Genomic DNA, 15754 nt, shown 5'->3' with positions numbered 1-15754 from the left:
AAAATCCCTACAGTGTTCTTCACAGAGATAGAAAAAAATAATCTCAAAATTCATATGGAAAGGCAGAAGGCCTTGCATATCCAAACATATCCTCAGCAAAAGAAATACCCCTGGTGGCATCACCATACCAGATCTAAAGCTATATTACAAAGCCATAGTAATAAAAGCAGCATGGTACTGGCATAAAACCAGGAGTATAGACCAATGGAATAGACTTGAGGACCCGGACTTCGGATCAAGCAACTCTAGCTACTTGATATTTGACAAAGGCCTGAAAAATATAGGCTGGAAAAAAGACAGCATCTTCAACAAATGGTGCTGGACAAACTGGATAACCACATACAGGAAACTGAAACTTGATCCACACATTTCACCATGCACTACACTCAAATCCAAATGTATCAAAGACCTCAATATAGGACCAGAAGCTCAAATACTACTGGAAGAAAATTTACGAAGTACTTTCCATGATATAGGAATGGAAAAAGACTTCCTGAACAAAACCCCAGTAGCTCACGATCTTAAACAGTCACTCATCCAATGGGATCGCATGAAGCTGAAAAGTTTCTTTACAGACAAGCATACAATAAGCAAAGCCAATAGATTACCCATAGAATGGGGGAAAATATTTGCGGGTTATCCAACTGATAGAGGCCTAATCTCTAGAATTTACAAAGAACTAAAAAATCTAAACAGTAGGAAGTCAAACACCCCACTCACAAAATGGGGCAAAGAGCTGAACAGGCAGTTCACAGAGGAAGAAATACAACTTGGTATTTCTGCAAAAGGAGTGATGTAAATGTTCCATAGAAAAGTTTTGCATTATGTGGCGATCACTAAATGAAGTTAGGATTAGCAATTATCAAAGCCTTTAGTCAGAAAGGTCAACTCAAGAGTGGGTCTGAATGACATCACTTTTTCTCAATTACACTCAAGGGCAGAGAAACAAGCATAGTGTGAGCAGCTGGAGCCTTAGTGGTCAGTTGCCTGCCACATTTCCCGTCATTTTGCAACTCACTTAGTAAGTTTGGTTGAACTCAAAATATGGCCTGTTTAGGATTGATCTTACATGACAAACCCATTTTCTGTGTCTGCACTGCTAAATGAACTCTGTATTCAACTTGGCCCTGATTCGTTTCTCCAGACATAATCTTTAAGAACACATGTCCATGGACAAAAGATGCTTCAGTTTTGCAGATCTGCAAAGGAAACAATATACCTAATGTTTCATTCATTTTGTTTTCTGAAGTCAATGAGAGAAATGTTTCAGTGGTGATGTGATGATCAGAGAATTCTTGGTGAGGATAAGGTTCTCCAGGAGACCAACCCTTGAGTCCTTGTTAAGGATGATTCATAGTTTTGTAGTGCCTGAATTACAGATAGTAATTTGCTTTCTGTAGGAACTCAGTAAAAAGTAATGATTATTTGATATGAATCAAAGCAACTTTGGAGATGTAGAAATGTGTACCAATAGTGAGTGACAACTAAAAGTTGATATCTTCATCTTAAGAAATATCAGCTTGGCATCAATTGTCTTAGCTTTGGAAATGAGTTGTAAACTCGGCACAGTGCTCAGATCTCAAAATTTGATGTCTCTGCTCTGAAGCTATTTATGCAGACATAACATGTTTTCTATTTTGGAACACTGGAGCAGATATATTTGTCACTGAGATGTTATGAAACATACTGTGTTTGTATTTAAAATACTATTCCCTGTCAGTCAATCCAACTGAGACTGTTGCTAAAACAGATTATTTTAGTTGTTGTAAATTCAATACATGTTCTACATTCACTCTGTAAGTACCATTATAGTCTTCTACTAAGCTCTTCATCTGGCTTTCAAAATTAACTGGGTGGTCTTCTTTTACTCAAAAAAATAGAGGTTGTTAATGTGTTCTTGTCTAGAAAAGACCTTTTAGTTCCTTGGTGCCTGACCAGGTTATGAGTACAATGCTTGATACCATGAGTCACTTCCATAACAGTGTCCTTCGGGCTCATTAGTAGGAAGCTGACCAATGTCACAAAGTGAAATAAGGATGTATGCACCTTCTTCATCTATCTACTCATTCAAATGTTTACCAGGTGTCCCCTATCAGTTATTCTACATGTTTACAGTGAAAGTAAAATACAGGACTAATTTCATTTTGAAATTCCTTTCAGGAGCATAAATGGAAAGCAAATGGGTAAGGATACATGTAGTGTTAAAGTATATCTTTAAAGTTACCATAGTAATACCTATTCAAGGTTATTTTCAGAGTTATAAATTTTGACCTCATGTTTGAAGTTTGGAAAGAAAAAAAAAAAGATAAAAGGCAACAGGAATGGGATGGTATGATCAAATGTTCATAATGAAGGAACAGAGTGGGTAATTAGGACACAAATGGTGTCCGCCTTTCTGCACACAGAGACTGCGGATTAGGGGAAGCTTGATCACAACTGCATTCTAAATCTAGTATGATTTAAATTTAATTGTGTCTTCTTTTTTTTTTATCTTTTCACAATTTTTATTAACATTTTCTATGATTATAAAAAACATCCCATGGTAATACCCTCCCCCTAAATATTTTATTTTAAAAATTGACAACATTTCTAAAGTTTCCAAAAACTCAATTTTATATTAAAAGATAATGGTAGCAGTACAATATGTGTCAATTGTGTCTTCTTAATTCACTTGGGGATCTTTCTAATGTACTGATTTTTGAATTTGAGTTTTTATAGCAATTTTCTAACTATATATACAAATGTAGCATTCTGAATAATCACTATCTTTAATAAGCATACCTTCCTGAGGAGAAGAGTGGAGGTAGAAAGACAATATGGAGTGTTTCCACAATAAGCGACCTAATACAGTTGTGTAGTATGCTATCTCAACTGTCATCCTTGAAAAAAAAAATCAAGTCCCCTGTAATTTTATCAAGTTGGACCACTATTTCTTTCCTATGAAATATTACTAATGATTTTAAGTAAAGTGATCTCATTATGAATCTTATATATTGCATGTCAGATTTTTTGTTTTAATTTTTTTTATTTTTGACTTGCCATATTTATCTTGTTTATTGTTACTTGTTACTACAGTTTGAGGTGCACATAAGAGTCTTGTGTTTGTTAACTATGCAAGCTGCTTTGCAAGCACTATTTACAATTACCTGTAACACATTGTACTCTAATTGAACTTACTTCATTTTATACACACAACCTTTGTACTCACACAATATCTGGCTGGTATGGAAGCTCCTAGACTTAAAAGAATTTGAAAATTCATCAATCTTCAACTTTACTGTTGCATAGAAGCCAGATGGCTGAGTAAAAATTAAACTGTGGAGTTGAAATTTTATTTTTTACAGGTTTTTGTGTGTAGGGCACAGGACTCTTTTCCAGTGCTGGGCAGTCGCTGTGACCGGCGCTTCCAGTCACCGCAGCGGTGCAAAGGGGAGCAGCTGACCTCCACAGGGCACTCTGCTCCAAGCTCTGGTGCTCCTCAGGTGCGACACGCCACCCGCACTGCAGCCCAGGATACGTTCATCTTGCACTGGGCTCTGGGAGACATAACCGCATCCTAACCTGCGAAGCTCATCTCCCAGTTCTCCTGCAGGCCCTACGTGCCACTTACTGTACCACCGGATGTCGCAGTCGTCTTGAGCTCTCTCTCACGTCATAGATATATGAGATTCTCAAATAAAAAAGGAGGTATATAAATAGAGGTCCAGAATATTCAGCCAAAAAAACCTGAAAGTAAGAAGGTCATTTGGATTTTAATAATCTAGTTTTCTTGTACATATGTTAAGGGTTACTTGTGTTCCTAAGTATTCATCAGATACATGACATAGTGTAATCTATTGAATAATATTTTAAAACAAAGCTTTTACTTCTGGAAACAAATCTTGTTTGAGAGAATCAGCTATGTGTTAAGGAGAAAGATAATATACAGCCTGATGGTTTAAATAATACTTTTGAACTAAATAAACCACTTTATTACTAGTGCTACAGGGGTAATTTTAGTTGTTGAAACAATAGCAACAACAAGAAGCAAAAGAAATGTACTTTTCCAGTTGTCTCTACCAACTCTATCTTGTATACTAACTGTCCCTCTCACTGAAAGTTATACCATTGAAATAATCCATTTTTCCTTTTTTTTTTTTCTTTTCGTTGATCCATGGCCCTGTCATGAACACAACTGATCATGATTAAAACTGAAAGATTAGTCCCTATCTTTTGGAAATTTTATGTCTTGATCCTAATAAAAACTAAATACTTATCCACACATATTTATGTGTCTTCAATTATAATTCTGAATTTTATCAGTATGTATCTCATGAACCCTGAAAGACTTGAGAGCTATAAACTAGTAAAAACATGTTAAATTAACTACAAAGGCAACTTCATGTAAGATGTTATATTAATTAATGACTTATGGCATATTTAATTAATCAAAGACAAATAATTCCTTGAAAAATGGTGTAGTGCACACCTTTTACCCAGTATTGAACATGATAAAGAAAAGGACTGTGTTGGGCTGGAGAGATGGCTTAGCAGTTAAGTGCTTGCCTGTGAAGCCTAAGGACCCCAGTTCGAGGCTCGGTTCCCCAGGTCCCACATTAGCCAGATGCACAAGGGGGCGCACGCGTCTGGAGTTCATTTGCAGAGGCTGGAAGCCCTGGCGCGCCCATTCTCTCTCTCCCTCTATCTGTCTTTCTCTCTGTGTCTGTCGCTCTCAAATAAATAAATAAATAAATTAAATTTAAAAAAAAAAGAAAAGAACTGTGATGAGATGACAGAGAGAGAAAGACAGAAGAAGAAATAGGAGGAAAGGGAAGAGATGCTATTATTAACCATAATTCTTGTTTAGTGATAAGAACTAGTTAATATTTTGTAATAATTAAAAGGGAGGATGTTTTAGTACAACATTTTAAAAATATTTATCTGAGCACCATTTTATTTGGCACAGAAAACTTTTAGCTAATTCTATACAATATCATATGTGAACAGTGTTGTAAATAGTACTTTAACTGACCAGAATGTCACTCTTTATTAAGCTAATAAAATGTTGTTGGGTGCATGCAGTAGCTCTGGGTCAGCGGAAATTAAACCGTGTACTTATCCCTAACATCTCTTAAAATAATTCAAGACATTGTGGTCGAATACATGAACATAATTTAGGAGGCCAAATATTAATATTTATTACAAAAAATTTATGCTGAGACATGAAGGATAAACCAGTAACATGATATATATCTTGAATACACTGGAAAATGGCAATAAGTATTAGGAGATGAATCTTTCAAAGTCATTCATTTGTGTATAAATAAAAGAAAACTCAAAGATATTTTATTAAACTGAGAAAGCTATTCATCATAGGTTGAGTATTGGACAGAATGGTATTAATATGATAGCTTATAAAATAGAATTGATCTTCTATTAAAACATAAAGACAAAATGAAATGCAAATGAGCAGATATACTTGGATGCATAGGTCAAACAGGTGATTAGAATTTACAAATATTAGAAACTACACTATAACTAATTATATCTGTTTTTATTTTGAATATGCAAACCACCATTCAATTCTAATCTATTTCCATTATATTATTCACAACTTTTTTATTCCACATTTTCCTCATTAAATCAAAGTATTACTGGTAATGAAAAATGCTTAACTCTTAACAGACAAGCATGATCCTATGGAATCTTTGGAATTTGTATGCAAGCTTCTAATTGACAATTACTTCTTCCTTGTTATCTGTTGAGCATTAGTTCCATGATTCCTGTGGGGACCCAAACCCCCACTATGGCTCCTCAGAGAATGGGCCATGTTTCAGATACCCTAAACACTTCCTACGTAGTTTAGATCATATTTAAGTTACTTTATCATCTACCAACATCCAAATGCTATGCCTATTTCAGAATGTGGTATTTAGAGAACAAGTAAAATCAGGTGTGATTCCATACAGACATGGCCCAGGGTCAACTCAGAGCCAACTTCACAGGACACAGCTCAGGGCTGGTTGAATCTGCTGCAATACCAGCAGATATGCAAGGCTGTATATATATACATGTATATATATATATACTGAAAAAGGAAAAAAGAAAATAATCAATTTCAGAAGGTGTACATTCAAACATAAGACTGCAGGTATGACTTGGCTAATATGTGTATACTTAAACTGTCTTCACAGGATTTTAAGAGAAAACACTTAAATGCTATCACAATTTTTATTACATTTTTGATGCATTAGCAAATATTCTTGTTAAACAAATATAGCTCTCCATGAGGGGGAAAACAGATTGCATATTTAAGAATTGTTACAAATGAATAACCAAATTAAAACAAAAAAGATTTATAAGTTAAACTATGAGTATTTCACAATAATAATATCAGTTTGTATTATTGAGATCTATTGAAGACAGTGTTTGATAGATATCTATTTTATTTCACTTAATATTATGTGAATAACATATATTCCAAACATTATTCTAGGTGCAAGGTAATTCACAAAAAATATATATTGATGATTACAGTGATTAAATTGATCAAATAGTGTATATGTAGAAATTCTAGGCATCAGAGCGCTGTTAAACTATCTGTATACAAAAGAAACTTATTACCAAGAACCACCCTACTATGATTCAAAGGTAAATTTGATATTACTATATCATTTCCATGTTTCAAAAGAATAGTTTCTAAGAATAATAATATAATAAAAGCATTATTGCACTGGAGAAATGGCATAGTGGTTAAGGCTCTTGCCTGCAATACCTAAAGACCCAGATTCAACTCCCCAGTACCCACATAAGCCAGGTGCACATGATGGCACATGTGTAGAGTTCATTTGCAGTGGCTGGAGGATCTGGCATGCCCATTATTTCTCTCTTTATCTGCATCTTTCTTTCTTCCTTCCCTTCCTTCTTTCCTTCCTTCCTTCCTTCCTTCCTTCCTTCCTTCCTTCCTTCCTTCCTTCCTCTCTCCCTCTCTACCTCTCTCTCTCACACTCAAATAAATAAAAATAAAATATTTAACAAAGAAAGAATATTGTTGATCCATGCAACAGCCAGGAATAATCTTAAGAGTATGGTATGTGGAGAAAAATAATGTCAACCCTAAAATCTTTTGGTTTACATCAATAAGGTATTCTGCACATGACAAAAATATTAAGATGAGGAATGGAGAGATGGCTGAGCAGTCATGCTCATGTGTGAAGAGCAAGGACCCATATTTGACTTTCAAGGTCCCACATAAGACAGACACACAAGGTGACATAAGTGCTCAAGATTATACTTGGGCACAAGATGGCACACACATCTGGAAGTCAATTGTGGTGGCTGGAAGCCCAGGCGCACCAATTCTCTACCCACTCACCTCACTCTCACTCTTACTCTCTCACTCAGAAAAAATACCAAGATGAAAAACATGTTGGTGGTCACCCCACTGTAGAGAAATAGGTGTAAGCAAAACAGATGTAAATAATCAAGTTCCTTTCTGTGAATAAAGTAATTTTGGATCTTTATTTGATGATATACACATGAATTAGTACATGTGAAAAATTACTTATTACACACACATATATATCTGACTGAGAAAATGACAACAATTAAGATTTTTAGCTAATAATATTTACCTCATGAGGATAATTATATCATCATATTAACCTATTACAGAAGTCTCTAGAAAAAGCAGAAACATTGTTCATCATCTGGTGATCCACTCTTTCTTGGTATAAAAAATTTTTCAAATTGTTGTTTGACTGACCTTACTAAATTACTTTCCAAAGCAATACAACATACCTAAATTATAGGAACACATTTTAATATTGTATGTATGTATAGGATAGTATTAAAATATTTACTTTGTTTTACAATGTAGTTGATATAATGTAGGTGTTATTGCAAAGCAAAGTGTGCATTTTCAGTGTTTAATAGGACTGACTCATTTGAAGCAAATGGCTGTGTGAACCATGGAGCTGATTTAAAAATATCCAGCCCATTTCCACTTAGATGACTCTGTTCCCAAATGAGGTATAATTTTCTAGTACAGTTGTCACAGAATTTCACTCCGATGCTTTTTCCCTTTGGTGCTTGAGCTAGCTGGGTCTCTCTGTGAGCTCATGGTTAGAGGGCCTCATCCTGATATTATTCCTGTGAACACAGTCCTCTTTTTATCATTAACATGGTTTAGGACCTATGACTTTTTAACCATCACACATCAACTCTGACTATCTAACACATCTCCAGCTAAAGCCAAGAAAACTTCAAATGTGTCTACTTAAGGCTTTTTTTTTGTAATTTTTTATTTATTTTTTTATTTGAGAGCGACAGACACAGAGAGAAAGACAGATAGAGGGAGAGAGAGAGAATGGGTGCGCCAGGGCTTCCAGCCTCTGCAAATGAACTCCAGATGCATGCGCCCCCTTGTGCATCTGGCTAACGTGGGTCCTGGGGAATCGAGCCTCGAACCAGGGTCTTTAGGCTTCACAGGCAAGCGCTTAACCGCTAAGCCATCTCTCCAGCCCTACTTAAGGCTTTTACAAAATACACACACATGTGCTTTAATCATAAACATTGGCATGTTTTGCAAGAATTCATAAAATTATTAATTCAGTTTTACTACAGTAAATCTGTGCCCAAAAGTTAAGTAGACATTTTAAACTGGACCAAGTAATTAATAACAGCTCAACCGCACTACAGAAGAATTTTTATCTGAATGGAAAAAGGAACACCGGGCCTCGTGGGCCATGCCTCTAGTCCCTGAGCTCAGAAGGCTGAGCAGCGAGGACTGCAGTGAGTGTGATCCAGATCATCCTAGACTAGAGTGAGACACTACCTCAAAAAAAGGAGGAAGAAAACATACATAAATGTATATTTAGAAAGGTAGCAAATATGGTACCACTTAATTAATAAATACGATCATGAATGTTTTAGAAAATGAGAAAAGCAGATTGAGAGAGAGAGTGTGTATGTGTATAGGCCACCAGGACCTCCTTGCTCTGCAAATGACTTCATTATGCATACACCATTTTGTGCATCTGGCTTTAGGTGGTACTGAGGTTTCAATGCTTGGCCATCAGGCATTGGAACCAAGCATACTTAACCACTCAGCAATCACCTTGCTCTTTATTTTTTTTTTTTTTTGTATAGTTTGTTAAACTAATTATTTTAAGAAAAGAGCTCAAGGCACTGTGAATGACAAAGCTTCCAGCTAATTCTGGCAGAAATGAAACTCATTTTGAATAGAAAATTCTAAACTCAATTGCATTACAAATAAAAAATAAATAGAAATCGGATGACAATGTAAATGAAAAAAAAAATAATTTTTGGATCATATATATTAAAGAATGATCTTTATGAAAAAAGTTATAAGGAAACCTACTTTTTTGGACAATGGCACACACAGAAGCCATAGATTGTTACATGAAAGTTTTCAGTATCAGTGGGATACCTTCCACTGAGTTGTTGGTCAGGGAAGTCCCTGACGTCCCCCAAAACATTACAGGACATTGCCAAGGCTCTTGGTTTCCCATAAGGAATAGATCGTAAGACCCTATTGCTGAAGACTCCACATGCTTGGGCTGCAAGATCACTGAGAAATCCTTCTGAAGGTGAGCTTAAAACCTCCTCCAAGTACACCAGCTGACAAAAAGCTGAAAAAAGAAAAGAAAAAAAAAAAAAAACCTATGCTGCATGCACCTCCATGGGAGACAGTGAATTCACCAGTGGTGATAAACAATAGTGGACACTGCAAGCCTTAAATTTAACCAGCCAGGCCAGATTAGCCAATGTGTATAATAGTAGCATGTCTGTTATGGGGGAAAGTATTTGTTCTCTAGTTGGACTGGAGGCTGGCTCCACAGGAGGGAATATATGCCTAACACTGAAAACCTATGATAGGGGAAGTCATGAACCTATGTGTGTAACATCTGCTGGTGTCTGCTTAAATGTGCATATTATGTTCTCCAAACTGCCCAGTGAGCACTTGTTATAATGTCCATACCTATATATTAATGCTACTCTCACTTTTCATTAGGGAAGCTTCTCTTTTCAGATAGCAGAGCCTTGGGATGACTCAGAAGGCATATGGTGCTGAGAAGAATTGGCAGAGGAGTGCTCAGCCCTGAAACATCTCTGCTATACTTTCCAAGGCTCAGGGTCCATTGCAGAAGATTTGGTGGAAAGAATGTAAGAGCCAAAGGAAGGGTAGGACTCCTTGCAAGTAACTCTTCTAGACACACAATGGCCTGAATATCTATGACCTCAAAATGTCTGACATTACCGACACAAAACCATCATAATAGGAGGAAAAGATGATGAAATCAAAAATAAAAGTGAGATTGATCAAGAGGGGAATGGGATATGATGGTGAGTTGCAAAAGGGAATGTGGGTGGGATTATCATGGTTTATTCTCTATGATTATGGAAGTTGTCAAAGATTTAAATAAAAAGGAATATCAAACAATTTTGTTTTTGGTTTTTTGAGGTAGGGTCTCATTCTAGCCAAGGCTGACCTGGAATTCACTATGTAGTCACAGGGTGGCTGTGATTTAACTCATTGTGACCCTCCTACCTCTGCCTCCTGAGTGCTGGGATTAAAAGTGTTAGCCACCACACCTGGCACTAACAAATTTTTTTACATTACTTGAAAAAATATAAAATAAAATAAATTTCACATTGATACGTACTGTTGTCCAACTGACTTGTTGTCCTAAGTCTGTGAAATAGAGTGTGACAATTGAGGAGGCTGCAATGCTTTGAATAGTGATGTAGTCCTTCAAAAAAGTCCCACCTAAAAGTCAAATGATAAGGAAATGTAATCAAATACAATATCTATACACAGTCAAAAAGAATTGTGTGATATGAAACCAATAAAGGGTAAGAATAAGTTTTATTTATAAATTATATTTACAATGAATTGTATTAATATTTATTGTGAAACAATCCATTTTATAAATATCTCTATTAACTTTTCAAATGCTCAGAAATGTCTCAAGGTTATTTAAACAAAATATAGACATCTTTACTCAGAAGTCTACCATAATTATAGATGTAATGTTAGAATCTTATGAGGTAGAAACTGTGATTATTTGAAATCATTTTATTAAATGGGAGTTGACCTATTTCCATTATATGCTAAATTAGTTGGGTGTAAATGAAATCCATAGGTTATCCCAACATTTGAAGTGTATGGCATGATTTACTTACAAAGACTTTTCTGAATGTTGTATGTATGGAAAATGAGAAGCAGGAGAAAGAAAATTCTTGAGCAAGTAATGAAAATTGATCATTCAGCAGAACAATTTCATTGGCAAGATGTGTGCACACCTTTAATGCCACCACGGGGGAAGAGGAGGTGTGTGGATCCCTGTGATTCAAAGCCAGCCTGGTGTTCCAGAATGAATTCCAGGTCAGCCTTTGCATGCATGTGAAATGTCCTCTCTGGCCTCATGAGTTTGTGATTAAGCTTCCTATTTGACCACCAGCTGGTGAAAATTGCAGAGTTAGACCCTTGCTAGAAGTGATATGTCATTGATTAATTTATCAATTTTCAGTGTAGTTTCAACTCAGATCAACTTCATCACAAATTGGTTGATGGGAAGACAATGCTTAGAATTTGGCTGAAGTGGACTCTCGTCTCATGAAGTGACACGCAGACTGAGAAGACGGTGGTGTGAGAACAGCTCTTGGGGGGCACACTAAGTGTGCCACATCCGTTATGTTGTTCAACAAAGAGCTGTGTAGTAGGCGGCTTGGTAGATCTGTGTGTTGACATTTGAAAGCCATTGAAAAATTACAATATGGGTTTGATATCTTTTAAGTAATTAGGTTGGACGAAAAACAAATAGGAACAGATTGAGCTCATGGCCCTGCAGGCTTAAGAAACCGTAGGCAGAAGATTTGGGAAAGGTGACTGAGGAAGTGCCCTCATAACATAGCAGCTGTGGTTTGAGGAAGGTAAATGCCTCCCATAGCCTCAGGTGTTTTAAATTTGTTTGTTTTTGTTTTTTAAGGTACAGTCTCACTGTGGTCCAGGCTGACTTGGAATTCACTATGTAGCCTCAGGGTGGCCTCAAACTCATGGTGCTCCTTCTACCTCTGCCTCCCAAGTGCTGGGATTAATGGCGTGCACCACCACACCCAGCACCTCAGGTGTTCTTTATTAAGGTTTTTTGTTTGTTTGTTTTGTTTTGTTTTGCTTTTTTACTTTCGAGTTAGAGTCTCACTCTAGTCCAGGCTGACCTGGAATTCACCGTGTAGTTTCAGGGTGGCCTTGAACTCATGGTGATCCTCCTACCTCTGCCTCCCAAGTCCCAAGTGCAGGTATTAAAGGCATGTGCAACCACATCCAGCAATTATTAAGATAATTTTGACTAAGTTTCCTGCTTAAGTCTCTAGCAGGAAGAGCCCTGCTGGAAGAGGTGTATCACCCCTACACACCAGCCAGCTGTGTAGAGCTCTGGCTCTTCCCTTCTGTCTTACACCGCAGATGCATGAAGAAGAAACCCCATTTCTTTGCCGTGATGAAGCTTCCTGTGGGGTCTGTAAGCCTGCAAGCTGCTTCTGGTCATCTGTTTGTCCCATCAACAAGACTTAATGGCAACAGGGCCAGCTGACTGAAAGGGCATCGTACATGATGTGTGCATGCCATTCTTAAAAATAAACATCATGGGCTGGGGAGATTGCTACAGTGGGTCAATTGCTGGCATCATAAGTATAAGTACCTGTGGTGGTTTGATTCAGGTGTCCCCCATAAACCTAGGTGTTGTGAATGCTAGCTCCCCAGCTGATGGATATTTGGGAATTAATGCCTCCTGGAGGGAGTGTATTGTTGGGGGCAGGCTTAAGGGCTTTATAGCCAGTTTCCCCATGCCAGTGTTTGGCACACCCTCCTGTTGCTGTGGTCCACCTTACATTGGCCAGGGGATGATGTCCACCCTCTGCTCATGCCATCATTTTCCCCTGCCATCGTGGAGCTTCCCCTCGAGCCTATAAGCCAAAATAAAACTCTTTTTCCCAGAAGCTGCTCTTGGTTGGGTGATTTCTAACAGCAATGCGAACCGGACTGCAACAGTAAAGTGGTACCGAGGAGTGGGATTGCTGCTAGACACCTGACTGTGTGGCTTCGGCCTTTTGAAGCTGATTTTCAAGAGGAATGTGGAAGGAGTTGAAACCTTGGCCTAAGAGATGCCTTGCAGTGCTGTAAGTACAGCTTGATGGTCTATCCTGGTCAGAGCTGAAAGACCTGAAGGCAGTAAGAACTATGGACTGTGAGGTCTGGCTTATGAGGGTGAGAAAGAGCTGTGCCTGGACTGGGCTAGCAGTTTGTGTGAGAAGCTTGCTCTTGTGCCCATGTCCTGAGAAGTTGTGCAGGGTTGCTTAGCGTAGAAATGAACTGGTGTGTGCAGAGGGATATGGCACAGAAAGGAAAATCTTTGGGTGAACTGCTGCCCGTTCAGCTGCAACTGAGAGATTACAACCTTTGAGACTGGGCTAGCTGACCTGTGCTGGGGCAACAAAAAGAATGTCGACTCTTTTGAAGGGGCCTGACTGCTCAAGGAGTGTCCTGTTCTTCAAAGTCTGCTTTATTCCCCCCCCTGGATTAACAAATTGGCACCCTACCTGGTATCGTGGAGTATAAGAAATGCTGGAAAGAGGGTCATTGAGTTTGCAACACGGTCTTGTGTTTTGGAAATGGCCATGGGCAGTGTGAAGCAGGTTTGTTGGTTGCCTGCATAGAGACCCCATGGGGCCATGAGGATGAACCGTGGCTTGCAGTGGAGACCCAGTGGAGATGCCGGGACCATGAGATGGCTGCCGAGGAGCTGCCGGCCCCGGTGAAGTTTCCCAGGACTGTGAGTAGCCTAGCTGGAGGGGCGGAATTGGAATGCCAGAGACTTGTTGCTGGTTTGAATTATCAGACTTGAAGACTTGTCACTGGCTAGAGTTGCTGGACTTGAAGCTACAGAGTTTGATATTTTCCCTAGTTGTTTTAAATCTTGTATTGGTTGAATGTTTCTTTGCTATGCCCAATGCCATCTTTTGCAGTGTGAATATTTATTCTGTGTCATTATGGGTTTTTTGAGGTTATATTTTGGTATTATGGCTCAGTTAAAAGATCTTGAACTATGGGGATGTATGAACATCATTGGAATTGATAAAAACTATGGGGACTTTTAAAGTCAGACAGAATGCATTGCATTTTACATCATGTATGGTTATCAGTTTATGGGGGCCAGGGGCGGAATGTGGTGGTTTGATTCAGGTGTCCCCCATAAACCTAGGTGTTGTGAATGCTAGCTCCCCAGCTGATGGATATTTGGGAATTAATGCCTCCTGGAGGGAGTGTATTGTTGGGGGCAGGCTTAAGGGCTTTATAGCCAGTTTCCCCATGCCAGTGTTTGGCACACCCTCCTGTTGCTGTGGTCCACCTTACATTGGCCAGGGGATGATGTCCACCCTCTGCTCATGCCATCATTTTCCCCTGCCATCGTGGAGCTTCCCCTCGAGCCTATAAGCCAAAATAAAACTCTTTTTCCCAGAAGCTGCTCTTGGTTGGGTGATTTCTAACAGCAATGCGAACCGGACTGCAACAGTACCTTATTGTGATAATATAGTACCTTCCCAAAATGCCATGGTTTACCATTGAATTCCCACACTGGGCAGCTGGAGCCTGGAGGATCATTAAGAATCACTGGCTAGCCAATTTAGCTGACCTTACAACTTGAGACCAGTAAGAGACCCTGTCTCAGAAAACACTCAGGATGATCTTGAAGATGATTACCAAGGAGGTTCCTGTGGCTAATATTAAGGGGGAAAATGACAAAAAAAATGCTGGGGAAAATGTGGGGTGAAGGAAACATTTATTTACTTTTTGCATCTTTGTGTAAACTGATGGAGCCACTGTGGAGCTCAGTGAATAGGTTTCTTATGAACCAACACATAGAACTAACACAGGACCCAACTGTATCACTACGGCTAGATACAGAAAGTGCTTTGTATCTTGTCAATTTAGATATGGATTCAGCCCAGATGTTCAACAGAAGGGTCAGTTGGAAAATCAAGATATGCACAATGGAATGTTATTTTTCATCCTAAAGGAAAATTGGAATCATGAAATTCACAAGAAAATGGACACAACCAGTCATTGATATGTTAACTGGAGTATTTCATACTCAGACAAACAAACACAGCATGATTTATTTACATGTATATCCTGGATGATAAATTTTATGTTTGTTTAGGTTATGAAACTAGAAAGGAAACCGTGAACAGGAAACAGGCGGTGCTCAGGGAGAGCAGAGGAAACAGTGGGAGAGGAAATGCGTGTGGCATGGAAGCAGAAAGGCATCTATGAGGCAGATAACAGGAGCCAGCAGGAAGGATGCTGAGACTTAGGAGACAGCAGTGGTGGCTCAGGATCAACAGAACGAGGCATGTGCAACAATGCCACCTTGAGATTCACTGTGTTGTGTGGCAGCTTAACCACTGAGAAAACAGAGGAGTGCTAGCTGGTTTGAATCTGAAATGACAGAGTGTTCACAAACATGCACTGATGGGTAAATACCTGCTACTAGCAGAAGGGCTCAGGATTGTTTAATTTATCAGTAAATATAGGTCCTTACCACATTCTAGCTGTAGACCAACTCGAGAAGGGCACCACTTTGGACCTAGACAATAAAGAACCGCAATTATTAGCCATGTAGTAATAAGCAGGGAGATTCCCTTTGAAGACAGCATGGACCTTGGAAGGGAATGAACCTCTTGGTCAGTG

General features: G+C 38.4%; 1 protein-coding gene across 1 annotated transcript in view; it reads right to left on the bottom strand.

Moving 5' to 3' along the window:
- The window catches only part of Tecrl (trans-2,3-enoyl-CoA reductase like), a 74608-nt gene that overhangs the window by 19987 nt on the left and 38867 nt on the right, over positions 1-15754 (bottom strand). Inside the window, exons 3-5 of the mRNA XM_004665381.2 lie at positions 15606-15650; positions 10668-10771; positions 3611-3726 (exon numbers count right to left, since the gene is read on the bottom strand). Of these exons, the coding sequence (XP_004665438.1) occupies positions 3611-3726; positions 10668-10771; positions 15606-15650 (265 nt within the window). The remainder of the gene's footprint in view (positions 1-3610; positions 3727-10667; positions 10772-15605; positions 15651-15754) is intronic.

Source organism: Jaculus jaculus, chromosome 11, assembly GCF_020740685.1.
Source record: "Jaculus jaculus isolate mJacJac1 chromosome 11, mJacJac1.mat.Y.cur, whole genome shotgun sequence".
NCBI lineage: Eukaryota > Metazoa > Chordata > Mammalia > Rodentia > Dipodidae > Jaculus > Jaculus jaculus.
This window is presented reverse-complemented; position numbering and strand designations above follow the sequence as displayed.